The 19743-nt window shown below is 57.1% G+C and overlaps 1 protein-coding gene across 1 annotated transcript in view; it reads left to right on the top strand.

Annotated features, from left to right (window-relative positions):
* LOC119098163 (DE-cadherin) overlaps positions 1 to 19180 on the top strand; it is a 39800-nt gene extending 20620 nt beyond the window's left edge. The window contains exons 9-27 of the mRNA XM_037221093.1: positions 1 to 39; positions 1159 to 1274; positions 2611 to 2769; positions 4494 to 4628; positions 5463 to 5612; positions 6097 to 6268; positions 6947 to 7155; positions 9353 to 9538; positions 10425 to 10571; positions 11281 to 11475; positions 11930 to 12077; positions 12680 to 12779; positions 13230 to 13426; positions 13859 to 13995; positions 14415 to 14648; positions 15253 to 15388; positions 15839 to 16009; positions 16909 to 17088; positions 17651 to 19180. The exon at positions 1 to 39 is cut by the window's left edge and continues 108 nt beyond it. Of these exons, the coding sequence (XP_037076988.1) occupies positions 1 to 39; positions 1159 to 1274; positions 2611 to 2769; positions 4494 to 4628; positions 5463 to 5612; positions 6097 to 6268; positions 6947 to 7155; positions 9353 to 9538; positions 10425 to 10571; positions 11281 to 11475; positions 11930 to 12077; positions 12680 to 12779; positions 13230 to 13426; positions 13859 to 13995; positions 14415 to 14648; positions 15253 to 15388; positions 15839 to 16009; positions 16909 to 17088; positions 17651 to 17805 (2966 nt within the window). The 3' untranslated portion in view covers positions 17806 to 19180. The remainder of the gene's footprint in view (positions 40 to 1158; positions 1275 to 2610; positions 2770 to 4493; positions 4629 to 5462; positions 5613 to 6096; positions 6269 to 6946; positions 7156 to 9352; positions 9539 to 10424; positions 10572 to 11280; positions 11476 to 11929; positions 12078 to 12679; positions 12780 to 13229; positions 13427 to 13858; positions 13996 to 14414; positions 14649 to 15252; positions 15389 to 15838; positions 16010 to 16908; positions 17089 to 17650) is intronic.
* The last annotated feature ends 563 nt before the right edge of the window (positions 19181 to 19743 follow it).

Below are 19743 nucleotides of genomic sequence, written 5' to 3'. Positions count from 1 at the left end.
CCAACGTCATCGAGGTGGTGGCCCGCGACCCGGACTCGGGTGAGGCTCGAGGCGGGGCGGGGCGGTGACGGCCGCTCGGTGACGAGTGGTCGCCGGGCGCCGTCGCCCGGGTTAATTAACGAGCTCGTTTGAGCACCGGCGGCGGCGGCGCCTGAGCCGTCGCGGCCGGCACTGGACCGGTGTCAGGTGTCAGGACAGGTGTCAGGTGTCAGGGCGGGTGTCGGGACAGGTGTCGGCTGTAAGAACATGTGTTGGCGGTGGTATCGGGTCGGGCGTCGCATGTCTTGGCTGCTCATCGTGACCGAAGTCTCGGCCGTTCGCCGTGACGTGTGCCGCGTCAGTTCCTGGTGTTTCGTCTCCGGTTTGTGGTCTGCAAACTATTGATAACTGTCTGTAGCGCTCCTCATGCTCTTGCTGAGCTGCTTCTCTTTTGACCGTGGTAACCCCACCTACTCCGGTGCCCTGGACTTGGCGCGTGAGGCTCCATGCTTCGTCACCGCGTGAAGCCTGGCACCGGTGTGCCGAGGCAACCGTCCCTGGCTGCAGTCAGTCGGCAGTGGCACTCCACCAAATGTCAGTGTGGACATGGATGCCCCATCACTTGCTGAACAGTTGCGGAGTCCTGTCCATTGGTGACGGCCGGCCGGTCTATAATCATTCTAGCTCACTTCCCTTACAGTGCTGACGTAATACTGTGGTGTAAATCAATGTCCTCGGTTGTGTTGTACGGCAGGGAGCCTTCTATTTTGGTGATATGGTTTCTCGGGTTGTCTCATGGTGTGGCAGAAGACGTGCGCTCGTCCAGTGCTTGCTGTGATGCGTGCTCGAGGCCAAGCGTTGTTCGACCCCTGCGCTGCCGCCGTCACTCTCCGGAGACGATGCCATGACCCGGTCAGGGCTTCACCGGGATGAGCGTGGCGGGACAGCACCGCCCGCCCCAGCGCGGTGGATCCCGGTTCGTTTCCGTCGTGCTTTGAGTGGCAGCGTGGGCGCCCCAGCCCCAGCCCCGTGTTGACTCTGTGGCACGGTATCGCGGCCTGGACAGATGTGTTTGCCCCGGTTATCTCGGGCCGGGTCGAGTGCGCCCACCTGTGTGTGCCGGTGCATCCGTGTCTTATCGGTCCTCGCCCCGCTGGAAATTGCCTCTCTGCCCGGCAGACTCCAAGATCCAGTACCAGATAACAGACGGGAACCACGGCGCAGCTTTCGACGTTGACACCGACACGGGCATGGTCAAAGTGAAGAACAAGCTGGACTTCGAGAACGTGAAGGAGGTAGGGCAGACGCGGCCATCCTGTCCCGTCCCGTCCCGCTCACGCTGATCTGCCTACGCCGGAGCCGGCTGGACCGCGCCTCACGGTTCCAGACTATAGCGCAATAAACTTAAATGGATTTCAAACTGGTCAGCACGATCATAAACTTTATGGTGCTGAAGCCTTTCTATTCGAAGGCGTATCAAATTTGGGTTTCGTTGCGATGTGTGATGCCGCGTGATCATGTGGCGTTTTCTGTGAGTTTCGGGGTAGAGCTGTTTTACGTTCGTCAAATGACGTCATAAACGAACCGACGGCATTTTCGGCGGCTATTGGGAATGGTCTCAAAGTAAATGGTGGTCGCGTCCGTCATAATCCAGCATTCATCAGCATTTAACGTGTTCTCACACAGTCATGAAACGTTGACCGGCTGTATTAATGCAATGCAGAACGTGGTTACGACGGGGTAGCACCTCACTACACGGATGACACGTGTAGTTCGGCCCAACTTTGTCACTTTTGTACGACTGGATGGATTCCGCTGCTTCTCCGTGGCCGAATAGGCTGCCGAGTCGGGTGGGAGTCACTCGATTTGAAACATTCGGTTTGTCTTACAAGCTGCTGCAAAAGCACTGAACTTAATTGTGTGTTGTCCAAATATTGCTGAAACTTTGTAGAAATGTTGTCGACGTTTTGGCCCCATAAAGAACTATGGGCCTTCTTGAAAACTTTGTGCCTTTCCGGGGCCAGGTATGACGTAGTCATACGGAAAAATGCATGCTTGAGGATGGCTTGTCAATGTGCAACACCTTCGCGTACGTGCGATGCATCAGCATGCGCTACCATAAGCACATTTATTTTAGGCGTCGCGAGAACGGATTGGCGCATGCGCGCAACACTGCTGTACCACGTTATTTATTGGTGTAAACATTTGTTATTCGTGACGGTGTGGGCGCCAGGTAAGTTCTAACCTTTTAGCGTCACGTTCCGCCTCGCGACGTAAAGAGTCGTGCCATATCTCGCCCATGACGTATGGAAGGGCCATTTGCTGAACCGGTACTGTCAAGCTGGCCATTTGATCATCCGCCGTCTACTCATGACTATGAGACGGAGGTAAATGTTAATATACGCCCGTAGAACGCTCTTTGTATGTCCACTTTCATGTGCCCGTAGAATACCACCTCCACCGCCCATTTGCTTTCGGCTTTAAAAGACCACCTCTGTCGTCCATTTACTCGCGCCCGTAGAGGACCGCCTGTGACGTCCACTGCTCGTGCACGTAGAACACCGCCTCTGCTGGCCGTTTGGTCCTGTGCGTGGAGGCCCGGCGGTGAAGGTACGCCTCCCTGTCCGGCAGTACACAATCTCGGTGACGGCCTCCGACGGCAAGTACGAGGCCACCCACCCGGTGAACATCGACGTCACCAACGTCAACGACGTGGCGCCCGTGTTCAACCAGTCCGAGTACCGGCTGAAGATGAGCGAAGGCCGCGCCTCCTCCGAGCCAATCACCAAGGTCGGTGGAGCCAGGCACATGGGAATGGTATAATGATCTGTCTGGTGTAGGGGTTCGGGGACTTGAGGTAAGGGTGGGAGTGAGAGTGGGGAGGGGGTAGCGGGGACGACTCTTACAGTGGTGGAGTTTGTGTTGTTGCCATGTTTGGCGACTGGCAGGTGAGAGAGTCTGGTTGGAGTTGAGCGTGGCTTTGCTGCACGGTTTACTGAAGCCTCTGCGGAGGTGGTCCGAAGTGCGCGACTAAGGGTGCCGCGCGGTCTGCTGCAGTCTCTACGGAGGCGGTCTGGAGCGTGCGATCAAGGGCTTTTTGTTTTAAGAGTGAAGAATTGCTCCGTTGTTTTTTTCGTTGCAGCAGATAGGGGCGACATTTATTAAACGTTTGAGCCGATTGTGGCTCGTTTTTTTAAATCATTTTACGTCCTGACAAAGCCATCTTTTCCATACTGGTGGAGAAGGACACTTGACTCAATACAGTTGAAGCACGCATGAGGCTCAGTAACTGGTCCTACAATTCATATGTAGTTTCGAGCTTGTTGCTGTTGTGTAGCCGAAGAGAGGACTCCCAGATTGGGTCCACCTGCTTAAAGGCTGTTAAATAAAGCCGTGATTTAGAGATTCCCACTTCAAGCGCTGCCCATTATACGGCGCATTTCAGAGATCGATTACCACATTCGTCTCGCAAAAAGGCGGTCGCAGCTGTTGCACTGTGTCCTTGAAGCTGGTTGCGATGATCTTATCATGGTTTGTGATAGAATTACGATTGGAAATTTCCATACTGTTCAGGACAGACCTTCCACTATGGAGAAATATGACACCAATATCCGAGAGACCATTCCAATCTACAGTCCCGGGTGCTGTTAAACCAGAAGCCAGCTACGGGCTATATGTTGTCGTTGGAGAACTGTATACACCGACTCTTGGCACGCCAAGTTTTAACAGTATCTATCCAATGCGCCCGACAGCTTGAAACGTGCAGGAGGGTGTGTAGCTTTGGACGTGTTGTAATTCGTAGTGCGTAAAAGTAGGTTATATTTGGCCATGGTATTACTATTGTCTTTAACTATTTGACATAGCAGGCCTTTCCGTCACCTGTAACTTCTGTTGCCTTGAATTATTTTATGTAGCAGACTTTTCCACCCACCCAAGAGGCTACATGTCGCGTTGTGCCGTCTGAACCCCACGTGGAACTCGACTCCTGTTCGTTTTTACTTTTTTGGCCTGTGCATAGTGGGCGACTCACCAGTTGTTTCCATACACATGTTCTTGCTCGAAAGTACTTGGTGACACCCGCGCAGTCATGCTGGTCATGTTTTCACTTGTGAGCGCTCTTTGCATGCTTACGTCCCGCTCGCCTTGCCTGCGTGTTGGTCATCTCCCAGGTGTCTGAGTGCCGTGCCCCTACGTCCACGGAGCGGTACCTGGACCGGAGGCCCTTCAGGTCGCGTGATGTCCGTACGGGTCGCACCAGCGCGGGACGGCGCCCCGATGGGGCCCGGTAGCGTAGTCGTCCTGCTTTGATCGTCATTGTTTGTATTTACGGGAAATAGGACGCTTGAGCCCTATCGATTACCGGATAACCTAGTTTGATTATTTTAGGAGACCTGGCCTGATTTACAGTCGGGTTTTTGTGCCAATCCGCGCTGCACCTTTCTTTGGCGATGTGTATGTAGACGGCATGTAGTGTATGTGGGCAGCAGATGATAATCACCGGACGTTGCCCTCAGGTCACGGCCACGGACAAGGATCCGGATGGTGAGGCGTCCATTGTGTACAAGCTCTCCGGTCCGGGCATCTTCCCCGACCGGCCCAAGGACGACGTCTTCAGCATCAACGACGACGGCGAGGTGGTGGTGCTGAAGGTACGCCCCGCCGCCTGAGGCCACTGGGATCGCGCTCTCCCTCACGGCCCGCTCGCTCCATTGGTGGAGTCCAACTGGCTCCATCTCGCTCCTGTCTGTCGTGCCCAGGCGGGGTCGTCAGCGGAACCCTAATTGAGTCATTCTTCTTCGCGGCTCAGTCTCCCATCTCCGGTCTGGGCAGGCCGGCTGCATGCTCTGGCTGGGTCATTTAGCGGCGGGGCTTGTCGTCCAGGCGTCGTGCCGCGCGAGCGAGCGGATCGCAGCAACTGTTCCCGCGCCGTTCCTTTGACGGCGGAACACCACCACGTCCAGCTGCAGGTGTTGTCGGTGGCGGCGTCACCCGTTCACTTGCACGCCTAGCAATCCGAGTCCCGCGTGATCGATGTCGACAATTTGCCCAACATTGCGCTATGATTAGACTGAAATTGCTTCAGAACCGGCAAGTGTTCCGGCTGGGTGCGGCGAGACATGTGATACGGCGTTTGACCTGGATTCGTTAGCGCTCTGTCTGGCCGCGACGGGTCACGGTCCGTGACGCTGTGCGCGTTTTTGCAAGTTTACAGCGCTTACATGGGCCCGCCTTTTTCTGAGCATCCCGCGCTGTACTTCGTCATCATTATTTTCAAATAATCCTTGTTGGCAATCACCATGTGCTTCGCCCGACCCTCCGCGTTTCGCTCATTCCCAAGTCGACCATGTCCGCGTCTCGCGCCCACCGTCATCTCCCCCTCCCCCTCCCCTACCCCCACCCCCGCTCCTGGACCGGCGACAGTAAGCGCGCGCCGAGGCCGCGGCCGCCGCCACCGCCGCTTGTAACGGTGACCGGTGCCGCAGATCCTGGACCGCGACGAGGACACTGGCGGCCGCGAAATCTGGAAGCTGTCGGTGGTCGCCTGGGACAACGGTGGCAATGGCCTCGGCTCGTCCGTGCCCTTCACGCTCACGCTCACGGACATCAACGACAACGCGCCTTACCTGATCCAGGTGCGGTCACGGAGAGACGGCGCCGCGTGCGACTTGGTGCCTAGCTCCCGCCTCAGTACGTGCTGGCTGGCTTCACTCCCTCTCGAGTGTCGTGGCACTAAGGGTCTGAGCAGTTGCGATGATCAATGCGTAATTCCAGAGGTCAAGGAAACAAACATTTTGATCTCGGTTTTTGCAAAGGGTTTTCTTTCTCTTAGCTGCATGTGCCGCATGAATTTTGGACTTTCCTCTGACGGCTTCTATTTTTGGCTCAGTTTTTTTTAATAAGTTTTGTTAGTGACTTAGGTTTTGTGTCTGTTCATTGCTGGCAATCATTAGTAATGCATTGCTGCTATCAAGCGTTGACTTGACCCTGCTTGAACGTCTTCTATAGGACTGTTACCTGCTTTATCGCTAGCGTAGCGTTACGGCACCGTAATAGCGCCTCACAAGCTACCGACAGCCAACGCGCAAGCGTCTAAATACAGCTGCACATGCCCCGCAGAGCAACAGTTCGCGGCCAGTAATCATGGAAAACAAGTCCCCGGAGGATGTCGTCATCCCAGTGGAAGCGGACGACTTTGACGACCACCAGAGGAACGGCCCGCCGTACACATTCCAGCTCGACCCCAACGCCCCTGACGACATCCGGCACAAATTCAGCGTCATTACCGTCGGTGAGATGGCGCCACAGTCTCCTGCTCCCGATGCGTGTTTTGCTTTGACAGCTTTAGAACATGGATATTACATAAAGTGAAGTGCTTCGCCCTCGGCTGATTTGATAGCTAACGTTTCTTGGCATGTTTTGCAATGGATTCTCAGACGACGTCTCTTGGGATGTTTTGCAGTGAATTCTCAGACGACATCTCCTGGGATGTTTTGCAGTGGATGCTTAGATGACGTTTCTTGGCATGTTTTGCAGTGAACGCTCGGACCTCGGCGCGCAGACATCTTATGTTGCGCGGTGCGGGCAAAGCCATCTAATCATTTTGTTTTTTACAACTGGCTGGACCCGGTCGCCAGTTCACGAAGGGCACTGGCATCAGCCGTTTGTGGTATCAGAAACGAGGTCTTGGGTTTGACCCTTGGTGACCTATTCCCGGGCTCATGCTATTGGCTGGGAGGTTTTTCGTCATGTGTTCCACCTCTCTGGCTTGACCACACCAGACCAGACCAGACCCGATCCCAGCTGGCTTGACCTGACCTGGCCCGACCGGACCCAACATGACCCGATCTGACCTGATCTTACCTGACCTGGCCTGACACAATCGGACCTGACCCAACCTAACCCGGCATGACCCGCTGTGACCCGAACTGTCCCGAGCTGACCCGAGCTGACCCGAACTGACCCTCAGTCCAGGACAACCGTGCGGAGATCCGGCCGCTGGTGACCTTCGACCGCGAGGATCAGAAGTCGTACGCCATCCCGGTGGTGGTGAGCGACAGCCAGTCGGCCTCTCCCGGCCCGCTCACCGGCACCAGCCTCTTCACCATCATCATCGGCGACGAGAACGACAACGACATGAAGGAAGGCACCAGTCGCATCGAAGTCTTCAACTTCGAGGTCAGTCGCGAGGTCCCACTGTCAGTGGCTGACACGTGCTTGGCTCAAAATGCACCCGACTCTGCCTGCCGTCGGGGTCAGATCCGGACAGAGCGTCCCTGGATCGCTGGGGGACGGGGCTGCGAACGTAGCCTGGTGTAGGTTTAAGTCGGGGGTCCATGTCGTGGGATTATGAGGGTGCCCGTGAGACTGTGAAAAACGTGCTCTGGGGCTTCGCCGCGATGGGGTCACTCCTTAAGCTAGTCCCAACGCAAGTATGTCAGCGTGGAAAAGCATTCAAACGATCTTAAGTATCGTTGCTCATTATACGACGCCTTAAGTCGACTGCCGCGGAGCAGCGGCGCCGAACGCTGTGCTTATTGTTCATTAAGCATTGTGTATTCCCTCATCGCTAAGGTATTTTGATAATTACCACTCTGCTGCCGGCACGCTAGAGTGCAGGCTATTCCATGTTTTAAGCTGATTTGATGGTCGTTGACGGGGAAAATGGAGGTTAACGATATGGTCGGTACGGTGCGGAAGTGCAGCTGAAATGGTGCCATAACTGCATCTACACCATACCGTGAATGCCGATAACATCACCGACATCATTTCTCCCTTGGGACTTGCTCGCGCGACGTCGTCTAGCCGGCACCGGGCACCGTATTTTACTGCGGTGCCTCTCCACATTCATTTCACCGAAGTTGTCGTGGGTATTTCCGTTACCTCGGTCACTCCTTCTCCGGTCTTCCCGCGAATGCTGAAAGCGCGGGCAACCGGCGTTCCCATTCTCCGGCGGTGTGTCGTATTCCGCTGGACATTTACCCACGTGAAGACCATGACGACGTAAGTGTCAATGACCATGGAAACTAGAGGCGAGGGTGGCGACAACAACATTCGCAGTGATTCTTTTTTTTCTCGGCGCTTTTACCAACTGCAGCCACTGCTCAAACAGCCGTCTCGTGTCTCTCACGACATTAGCCACAACGGGCGGGCAATTCGTGCGTAGCGCGCGAAATCTGAACCCCAGCCCACCAAGCAGACGCGCCGCGCGTGCTCGAAGACGCGTCGTGACCCGCCCTGACCTCGGACAGGAGCGGCGGCGCGCGGCCGGGCCGCCCGAGGTCGCCGACGTGTGGCTGACGGCCGAGTACGTGCGGAGGAAGGTGTATTTCCCGCGCCCCAAAGTGGGTACCGGCTGCCCTCGGCCGGAGCCGGACTCCGCCGGCCACGCATGGATTGTGCTCGACACGCGCGGCATGCCGTTACTGGGGCGCTGATCGGCTGCGCGAGCCTGCCGGTCCTGGCACAGTGCAGCGTCGGTGCGACGAATGCGACAGCTGCGACAGCTGCACTGTGGTTGCACCAGCTGCTCTGCGATGGCTGCACTCGGCTGGAATGTGCGGGGCGCGTGGTCGATGCGGCCGCTCCGTTGCTGTGTGGACGCCCCCGCCTGTACAGAGTGATTCTCCCCGTGCCGGTGGCGGCGCGCCGGACGGCAGTGGTGTGTCGCACCTGGCTTGTTTACTCGACGTCGCCAATGGCCTGAGAACGGCTGCCCCTGGCGCCCCGCTTGTCCGTCACGTCAGCGGAAGCGCGTGACGCCGCCCTGACGTCACCGACGCATGACGCAAGCCACGTCAGCACGTCAGACCACGTCGGCACCGCCTGGCCTCTGCCCCCTGCCTTCTGCCCCCTGTCCCCTGCCCCTTGCCCCCTGCCCCCTGCCGCGGCCCCTGCCCCCCGGCACTGCCTTCTGCCACCCGCCCGGCCGCAGAACTGGTCGGACGTGACACTCTGCTTCCATTGACATCCGCGTCTGGCGCCGCGCCCCCACCGGATGGCTTGATTTGATTTCGCCTCTGGCCGTGCAGCACGCCGTCGGCTGCAGTCGCTGTCACTTTGCCGGCGGAAGTGTTTGTCATGAGGTGCTCTTCTGTCGCGATGATTTCCTCGAACGCCGCCATGCCGTGCTCCCCAGCGTATCGCGCCTTTCGGACGTACGGCTGCAAGGTGACTGACTTATTCGCCCCCCGGGCATCGTCCTGATGTTGACAGTGAGGTATGGCCGGGAGTCCACCTCTCCCAACCCCGCCCCTTTCAAAATTGAGTACCACTTCAAGGCACCGAAGCGTTTCTCCTGCTGCGTGACCGCGTGACCTTCAGCCGGTGACCGTGAACTTTGCCACCGCTGACCTGGTGACCTTCATGGCCGCAGGGGAAGATGCCTGACACGGTGGTGGGCCGTGTATTCGTGGAGGACCCGGACGACTGGGACCTGCCGGACAAGACCTTCTCCTGGCTGGACGGCCAGGACTACCGCCACTTCGAGCTCGACACGGAGACGGGCAGCATCACCATGCGATACGGCACGCCAAACGGCTCCTACCCGCTCAAGTTTCAGGTACTGCGCCGAGCTAGGGAGAATCTTTGTTTGCCTGAGAATGGGAAAGGAGGAGAGCGAGTCTCGCGTTTGAAGATATTGACGCAAGCGTCAGATGTGATGGAACAAGTTCACCTATAACTATTGTAATTATTGGTATAATTTTTTAATGGCAAAGACTGCTCTTGGTAGCACAATTCTCTGTTTAGTAAATTTGCTTTTCGATGTGTCATGGTTTGATTACGTCATCGTACCTTGCACAACATTGGTTGATAGCCGAATGACAGCCGTGATGTCTTGAAATCGTGCTCACAAACGCCATATATGAACTCCTCTATAATCATATCTTTCTTGGCCTTTATCGCCGTATGGCTCATGGAATAGCAGGACATTAATGACGCTATGATGACGTTATCAACTGTCAAGGCAACTTAAAAATACTCTCCCAGAAATACTCACCCCATTTTCGCGGGCGTGCAGCTCAGAAACTAGCGGGCCTAGGTCTTAAGAAGAAAAGGGTTGTGAACAGCACCGAAAGATCCTTCAAAATGGCTATTTCAGTTCAAAACCCCATATAAATGTGAAACACTCCCTTTAAGAGACAACACGTGGCATTCGGTTCAGACGCGGTACGCAAGCTCAGTAATGATAATATCCATCAATAATTCATCTCGTTTCGTATGCTACGCTTTAGGCTCAGCCCCGTCCCCATATTTGTAAGCGCTGGCTGGACCCGTTATCTGCAACAGGACGCCTAATCTGATACCCAGTCTGTAACTGAACCTGAAACTGAATCCGAAACACCGGCGAACGCCATCATCGGGCGACGAGAGCTTGTTTTTCACGCCACCACCGCGAAAGCCTTGTGGTAGCGTGCGATAACAACAGTTCCGCCGCGCGTCGCCAGGTGTACGACAAGAAGTTCCGCAGCACGGTAGACGCGTACGTGACGGTGGCGGTGCGCCTTCTGCCGCGGGAGGCCGTCATCAAGTCGGGCTCGCTCCGTATCAAGGGCGTCACGGCAGAGGAGTTCGTCTCGCGGCCGGACAGGGAGGTGAGTCGCCGGCGGATCTCGCTGGGCGTCACGCTCGTGACCTATCTGCCCACTGGACTCAGAACGTATGACCCGCGCCACGCCTCCCGTGACATGCGCCACAGCTCGTGCCCCGCCTCCCGTGACACGCGTCACAGCTCGCGACACGCCTCCCGTGATATGAGTCACAGCTCCCGCCGCGCCTCCCGTGACATACGCCACAGCTCGTGCCACGCCTCCCGTGACATACGTCACAGCTCGCGCCACGCCTCCCGTGACATGAGGCACAGCTCGCGCCACGCCTCCCGTAACACGCGTCACAGCTTCCGCCACGCCTCCCGTGACATTAACCCGGAGCTCGGTTTCAGGCACCTGGCTCGTTCCGCCACGCTCACACCATGCAGTGTCTCGCTCAGGCTGTCATGCCCTCGAGGGTCCTTGGCCACGTTCATCGGACGAGGAAAATACCTCTTGCTTACAGTCAGATAAACATATGCACGAACACGACCCACAATGTTTTGATCCGGCACAGGTCAAGGTCACGGCTTCCCGCCGTGACGTCACCGCCCCCCCCCCTCCCCCAGACGCCGTCGATGCACGAGCGTCTGATCGTCCAGCTGGCCCGGCTGTTCACCACCGTCCCCCCCTCCCCCAGACGCCGTCGATGCACGAGCGTCTGATCGTCCAGCTGGCCCGGCTGTTCACCACCGCCCCCCCCCCCCTCCCCCAGACGCCGTCGATGCACGAGCGTCTGATCGTCCAGCTGGCCCGGCTGTTCACCACCGCCCCGGAGAATGTTGACCTGTTCGGCGTGCAGAACAACGACGCCGGCGGCGTGGACGTGCGCTACTCGGCGCACGGCTCGCCCTATTACGACAGCGAACGCATGGACGGCATCGTGGCGCAGAACAAAAACAGGTGGGCGGTGGGGGGCGCCGCGCGTGGCGCGTGATGAGGCGAGGCGGTAGCGTCTGTGCATGCCACGGCTGGTGTGGGTGGTGCATGGTGTTGAAGGTGGCGGTTGTTGTGTTGCGCGCATTTTTTGCTACGGTGGTTTATGATGTTTGGTTTGCCTATGCATTTAGCTGTAGTCGTGTGAGTGCATTGACCTTATGGGAGAGAAACGCTGGTTTGTCACGGTTATTGTTGTCATGCCTATTAGAGAACCGCGTGATTGAAGTACTGTTTCACCTCGAATATGATGAGTAAGATATGAGGGAAGTACATGGCCGATATGTTCCTGGGTTTTTATCACCATTAAGATATCATGCCATGACACTGCGACGGAGCCACGCGCAGCTGACCGGCCCCGCTGATCCATCTTAAGCTGCTGGCATGCCGTCCTCGCGGTTGCTAACTCCTGTGATCTGCGTGCTCAGCTGGAGGATTTGTTCGGCTTCGAGATCGAGCAAGTGGGCATCAATGACTGCCTGTACGAGGCAACCTGCCAGGGCAGCTGCCACGCCGAGCTGAAGATCTTCGACGACGAGGTGTACCGCGTCCAGACCAACACGTCGAGCATCATAGGTGGGTCGCAGCGTCGGGATGGTGGTGAGCGTATCTCGCTCCTACCGCGCCGACAGTAGGCATCGGATCAGAATAGGGTCCGTAAATGCCCAGTGCAGTCAAAGCAAGCGACGCATCTGGAGTACATAAGGAAGTTGACTTCTCTAACGCTTGACCTGGCCCTGCCCTTCGCTCGCTCCGCCATCATTCTGTGAAGGCCTGCATGCCACACGAGGTAGCTGAGCTATTGCGTCACTGATCCCGATCATGGTGGTGGATGGGTGTAGTCTCGTTGGATTTAATGCCAACAACTGTTGCTGTATTGCCTATGTCTCCGTGTCATTTCGATAGCACCAGTGTGTCGACGTACGACTGGGAGGCACATGCTCATTGCATTTTGTACTGGTTCCCCCAGGCTGAAACTCGTGCAACAGCCGGTGCAACTTTGTGCTGAACTTTGAGCATTATTTTGCTTGGATCATTTTACCATGATCACCGCGAGTTTTTCCTCCCGATGACATTGAATCCGTTGCTGCGCCACAGCATTAGGACTAGCACACGCGATCATCACGAGCCGCTTTTAAATCTTGTGACCGACGCCTGGGGCTGTTGGACGTCACCAGGTGTGAAGACGGAGCTGCAGTACCGCTGTGGCGAGTGCGAGGCCAAGATGGAGCGCCAGATCTGTCTACACGACGGCGGCTGGAATGAGGCGCGGCAAAAGTGAGTCGGTGATGTTCAAAAGCCTCGATCCCAGAGCTGGCCTTGGATAAACCAAAAGGTGTTTTTATTTAGACTGAAGCCTCTGACGTTCGCAGTTCTACTACCGTTTGCTAAGTCTGAACGCCCTGCACTGTCACGGATGTTCACCGTATCCTACAACACACGAGAATGCAATTAGAGATCAGCTGGTGCTTTGCAGAAATGGTGGATAAACCAAAAATACATGTTTTCATTTGGGCTGACGCTCCTGACGTTTGCATTTCTATCTTTTGTGAAGTCTGAACGCCTCCGTTGTCAGGAACGTTCATTGCATCTTCGGACCCCGACCCGTCACGTTCGGCCACCGCGCTCCAAAGCGTCGGCCAGCCCGTCTGTGTGTTTCGCTCCGTGGTGGTGCGCGCCCGCGCGCCCGCGCTGCTCCCTCGCCGTCACCGGACCCCGCGCGCGCAGGTGCGACTGCCCGGAAGGCTACCCTGGCCCCAACTGCCAGGGCGACACGATCCACTTCGAGGGCACCGGCTACGCGTGGTTCCCGACGCTGACGGCGTGTAACGCGTCGCGGCTCAGCTTCGACCTGACCACGGCCGCCGACGAGGGCCTCGTCATGTACAACGGGCCGCTGTCCGAGCCCCCCGACTTCGTGCAAGGTCAGTAGGCGACGCCGGCCGCCTGGGAGGGGGAGGGCGTGCGGAGCCGCTGAGAAGCAAGGGGTCCGTGGGGCTGAGGGGGGTGGGGTGGGGGTACCGAGCCAGGCCCCGGAAGATGAACATTGCGGAAGCTGTGCGTGTCCGGATCGCCCACGTTAGTTCAAGGAATGTGGTACAAGCCAGGCATCGCCGTGCGCGACTTTTTCGGATGCCCAGCGGGTACGGTATCAACTGCTATGTAGGCGTGCTTTCACCTGTCACAACGACCAGGAATTTCACGCACTGTATGAAGAGACAGCGAAGGATTAGACGACTTCGTATTGGTAAGTAAGGTCACTTGGCAAGCTGCCGCTGCCTGGTACCGCGCTGATATACTCTGTTTCACTGAACCTAGCGTCTCCCTCCTTCTCTAACATATCACTCGGCGTGCAGATTTTTTCGCGGTGGACCTGTTGGAGGGTCGCCTGCGTGTGTTCATGAACTACGGTACGGGAACGGTAGTGGCCAGTCCCGAGGTCAAGGTCGACGACGGGGTCATCCATCACGTGGACATCACCTGGGACACAGAGGTCAGTATGCATGCGGGCTCTTGCTGCCATGCTAGTCACGGTCTGGAGTCGTGGTGTTTCCGCTATGTTGACGTCGCATCGGGTGTGAAGATAGGGATGTATATGGCGAGAAAAGGTGCCGCGGTGCACGTCTTGAACGCCCGCAACAGGACCTGACGGAACAGGCGTGCCCAGTACTTGACAAACGTAAAACAGGGGATCGGGAAGGATGCGTTGCAAGGGAAAACAACAGCTGCAACATGCAACGTGACGTGTAACGTGACGTGACGTGTGACGTGACGTGACGTGACTTGACATGTGACGTATGCCGTGCCGTGTGACGTGACGTGACGTGACGTGTGACGTGACACGTGACGCCTCGCGTTACGTAAGTGACGTGTGACGCCGGCGACCCGCGTGACGCCCCTCCCCGCCTGCAGACGGTACTGGTGCTGGTGGACAGCTGCGTGGGCGGCACCACCTGCCAGGCGTCGGTGGCGGCGCCTGCCGCGCCTGACGGCGAGAAGAACGCCTTCCTGAACGTGGTGACGCCCCTGCAGCTAGGCGGCTCGGCCGTGCCGCTGGACCGCGTGCAGGCCTTCATGTCCTGGGAGACGGTGCCCGGCTGGGGCGGCTTCTCCGGCTGCCTCCAGAACATGACCTTCCTCGACAGGGTGAGACAGCGCCCGCGAGCGGCGGGCGCGCAGAGAGCGAGACGGGCTTCGTGTGTGATCACGAACTCAATAAACCGATCATTATGTAGGTGTGTTAAAAAACGGAGAGTCACGTCAGTTGTGTGTATGATTGTTGAGAAAGGCTGAGGCGAAACAGATATACTTCAATTTTGGTTTACTCTGTCCATATCACGAACAAATCGCTGTTAGATACATATGAATAATGCCGTCCAAAGTTGATGCAGCATCGCCTATTTTACGTGTTTTGTGTAGCACAAGTGTAACTGGAGTTAGTTTAGGCGTGGTGCAGATTTTTGCCAGAGTAGAGTGCGGTTTTGGGTTATTGTGACAATTTGGATCCGGTTCGGGCAGGAATTAGGGTTTCAGCAGAGAACTGGTTTATAACCATCATCCATGACATGGGCCATCTATCATCCCCATCGAAGTGATAAGTATTTATCATAGATAGTGTATTGTCGACAGCTTGACTGCGACCGTATTTGCATCGCTCCCACGTCACTTACGTCTCGAATCCTCCAGCCAGAGCCACGCAGTGACTGGAAGGAGGCTGGTGACCCACTCCTTGTGTCCGTCTAACGCGCAGGTGTTCGACCTGAGCGCGCCTGCTGAGGGGAAGGACTTCAGCCGTTACTGCTCGGAGGTGGTGAAGGCCAAGCCGGTCATAGAGCCGACGTCTGGCTTTCTGGCCGTCATTCTCGGCTGTGCGGGTATCCTGCTGAGTGAGTGATCCCCAGCTCGTTGCTCAGCGCTGACCTGAGTTGGAATGCTTGAACTGCTGCTTGTATTGCATGAGTGGTGAGTGGTGCACCGGGGCACTTTGTTTCGGCGTGTCAATGCGCTGTACCAAAGCTGTCCTGCGGAAGGTTTTGTAACGCCGTGTACCGTCCTTGGCGTGTCAAAATCGAGATTCATTCACACAATGACACTCATTGGTTGACAACTCAGCGCTGTTCATTCATTCATTCATCCATTCATTCATTCATTCATTCATTCATTCATTTATTCATTCAGTCAGTCAGTCAGTCAGTCAGTCAGTCACAAAGAGACATCCGGTCGTCATTGTCACGATTATTCCGAGACGAACCCGATGTTCCGCTGTGGTTCAATGTTCAATCTTCGCCGACTCGGCTGCGACGCGCCCCTGGCCTGAACCCGCCCCTCGCCGGCAGTGCTCATCATCGCGGTGATCATGTACCGCCGACGGCACGTGCGAGCCCTCTACAAGGAGCCGACGGACGAGATGCGGGACACCATCATCAACTATGACGACGAGGGCGGCGGCGAGAAGGACCAGACGGCGTACGATCTCAGCGTGCTGCAGGTGGCCAACGGCGTGCCCAGTGAGTTGGGAGCGGGAGGGGGCCGGGCGTGGGTCGGTCGGACCCTGACTTCAGACATGGAGTGGCCCTGATGGGACGCGTGTGAGTGTGTGTGGATGTGCACCGCCGGCATGAAGCTGTTACCAGATTTTTTGTAAGGGTACGTGGGCTTTGGTAACGCTGATCACAAGCTAGATTTAGTGCCAGGTTTTCAAACATCACTGGTGTTACCAGAGGGTCACTTTATTAAGCATGTCTGCGGTGCTGGTCGTGGCTTACTGCTAACTGGCCAAATGTGAGAGAATGCTGTGTGTGGTAACAGTATCAGTTCACAAGCACCGGAGAGGATAAATTATGATGTCGCGTCAGCAGTAACAAAATTGGCATTTGCCTTGCGATACTGTGTCTTTTGGCTTCGAGTCCGTCCAGTTTCCACTTCACGCTGCCAGCGTCTTAGTTATCGATCTGCCTGCCATCTATGCCAAGTGTCCTGCACTACAGCTTCAGTTGTGCACGGTTGGGCATGTGGTCGATCCCTGCATGCTTGAGACTACGAGCGTTCTGAATAGGAGCTCTCTGGCACATCCGTGGGCAGTTGATGTTGTTGGAGGAGGGCGATGGATGTAGTTTAAGTGCCTGTTGACTTTAATAACGGCGCCGAGGAAACCTCAGGCTAATTGCTCACCTAATTGCAGCTGGCGGCGAGTAATTTGAGTGTTTGATGCGAAATTTAACGAGAACAGTGCTTCACCCCCTATTAAATTCCTCACGAGTTAACGATAACAACCCGTGAGATTTTCGCCCACTGTGTGCCATGCATCGAGCATTCTGCCGCCCCTACAGCAGAGTTTAACCGCATACAAGCAGCTTGTCACCCAGACGACCACCGGGACCCCGTGACATCGCCGTGCTCCCCGCAGAGGAGAACGGCCGGCCGGTGGGCCAGACGCCCGGCCAGCCGCCGTCCGTGCGCAGCTTCATCGACGACAACAAGAACCAGATGGACAAGGACGAGCAGGCCTGGCCGTCAGACGACGTCAGGAACTACGCCTACGAGGGCGGCGGCAGCTCGGCCGGCTCGCTCTCCTCGCTCAACTCGGGTAGGCGGCTGGTTGGTCGGCCGGCGCGCCGGCAGGATGTGGGGGCGCGAGGCTTGGTGGCGCGCGCCTGACGGGGCGCGGGGCTTCTGCGAGGCAAAACAGGTCGTTTGTTGCTGTTTGGATGTGGCAGGTGGATGGTTTCATTTCCGTGGCGTCGGGACGCTACGTCTCGCTAAAGCGCAGATGAATGGAGTGGATTTAGAGGGTGGCCGGATTATCTTGGAGCGAGGGAAAATGTTTACGTAGATTTTCTCAGGATTAAGGGAGTTTTTAAAGTCTGACTGGTGTAGTGGGTGCGCCAAGTGCCAGTCGTTTTGATTTCCTGAGCGATATTAGCACTTATTTCTGATAATAACTTCTAATTTCACGTCAGTGTCGTCCCAGCCGCAGTGGTGGCTGCCGCCTTTATTTTTAACCCGACTATCTTTAGACACCAAGGCGCAGCTAAACGCTTGACACGACGTGGGGCTGTCACAGCTGGCGGTGTCGTGACGTAGTTGGACGGGGGCCCCCGGGCACCTCGGGTACCGTCCCTTCTGACCCCTCGGCCCCCCCGCTGCAGGCACAGACGACAACGACCTCAACTTTGACATCCTGAACGAGTTTGGTCCCCGCTTCCGCAAGCTGGCCGACATGTACGGCGGTGGCGACGAGGACGAGGACGAGCCGGCGGCCGGCGGCCGGCCATCGTCTCTCGCTGGCGAGTCCTGGTGCTAGCGGCGGCCCGCCACCCCGGCCTGAGCAGGTGCCGCAGAGGACGCGGCCCCGCCGGTGGCCGAGAGGGGCTGGGTCCGTGCTGGACACGTCGCGTGCCTGCGACGGTCGTCCGGCGCTCGTGGGTGGTTCCGCCCGTCCCCAGGGAGGACTGTCGGACGGCGGCAGCTGTGAGTCAAGCGAACAAAGGACCTTGGGTCTGCCTGCGTCTGCGGCTATCTCGCCCGCGCCAGGCCTTTTGTGGCCGTCGACTGCCGGACACGGGAGACGCCTCGAGGCAGCGTGTGGGCCCAACCGCGGCCACTGTAGCGGCGAGAGGAGTGACGCACGGCGCAGGACCAAGACCAGCGCCGGACCGAAGCCAGCGGCGAAGTTGTGATACCCGGACGTTGTCGTGCGTGGACAGCACGAGCGGCCGCGCCCGGAGGTGAACGCACGAGCGGGATGCCCCACGCGGTGAGCCGCCGGCTAGCAGATATCATTGCCACGGAGTACTTAATCTATTTTACGGTGCGGTTTGTGTGCGCGCGCGTGCGCGCGGTGCCCGCCAGCTACCGCGCGCCTAGTCATGTGAACTGCGGACGGGCTGTCGGGACCACAACCAACCAACCAACCAACCAACCAACCAACCAACCAACCAATCAAAGCTGTGAACCTGCGTGCTGGCGAGCGCGAGCGCGGCCGGGCGCAGAGGTGGGGTGCAGGGCGGCTGACGCCCGGCGGGGGCGCGGGCAGACGCCGGGCGGCGCTCGTCCAAGTGCCGGCGTTGCGAGTCGACGCCGTGTTTTGTAATCCATGTGATTGGTGCATCGGTGGCCGTAGCTAGCGGTGTTGCGTGTGCGGCGGCGGCGCGCCGGCCGTCGCGCGCGCGTGTCGCGGTGACCGGTGGCCGGCCCTCGGCCGGTTCGCACCAGGTTCGGAGTGGGGTGGACCGGAAGAGCGGAGGCATTTTACGTGTAGGGTCTCCTGCCGAGAGGCGGGACGCGACCGCCCGATGTGTGATCGTCAGTGGGGAGCGGTCCAAGCTGAATTGTCACTGTCACATTCCACTTTTCTACAGCGGCGACGTCACGGTTGACTGTGCCTCGCCCCGCGGCTGTGGGCCGGGGCTTGCACGCTGGTGATGATGATCTCAGTCCAGATCTGGAGGTGCGTCCTGGAGCTGTCACTCGTGCAACTGTGCCCTCACTAGAGCCTCCTGCCCTGCCGGTCGCACTCTAGCCCGCCCGGGGCCGGTGTGTGGCTGTCTGTACCGATGTCCCGCATTTTCTCAGCACAGCGGGGAGTGGCCCGAGCGGTCGGGCGGTCTCTCTTCTCTTTTATATGTTTGATAAGGTACCGACAGTGCCATAACGCTGCTTCTTTTAAATAAAAGTGCCTCACGAATTGTCGGTCGTTTGGAGGTGTTATCTAGATGGTATGCACTTGGCTTTTACAATGGTAATTTGACTGGGGTTTTAGCGTCAAACTCGCTGTAAAAGACATCTGTCAACTTCAGTGTTGTAGTTTTTACGGCGGTGCTTCTTGCTTGTAGTTAAAAGTGTCTGATGAGTTTCTCTTTTTTGACTGAGTGAAGAACAAAGCTGCGTTTTGTCCCCAATTTCTGAAACGGCTATCGAAAGGGTTGCCCGTCTAATATAACCAATCAATCGAAGGGGCTGCCCTAAAAAATTAACGTAACTTAACATGAGACTGGCCCATTTGCGTGTTTAATAGTACAAATTTCACGCAGGTCAGTGCAGCTGGATGCTTGGAAATCGAGCCCCGGCAGCTTTGTTACGAGAGATGGCCTTTATATCCGCGGTCTGCTGTTCAGTTCGTGTCCAGCCAATCAACTTCTCGTTTTAACAGATACCTTTCACAACTAGGGAGGTGGCCGTGCAAAACTACAGTGATTTTATACCCGCAGCGCTGGTCGCTCGTGGGTATGCATAATGGCTG

Source organism: Pollicipes pollicipes, unplaced genomic scaffold, assembly GCF_011947565.3.
Source record: "Pollicipes pollicipes isolate AB1234 unplaced genomic scaffold, Ppol_2.1 Scaffold_4740;HRSCAF=5597_pilon_pilon_pilon, whole genome shotgun sequence".
Lineage (NCBI taxonomy): Eukaryota > Metazoa > Arthropoda > Thecostraca > Pollicipedomorpha > Pollicipedidae > Pollicipes > Pollicipes pollicipes.
Note: the sequence above shows the minus strand (reverse complement) of the source record. Positions and strands in the feature narration are given on the sequence as shown.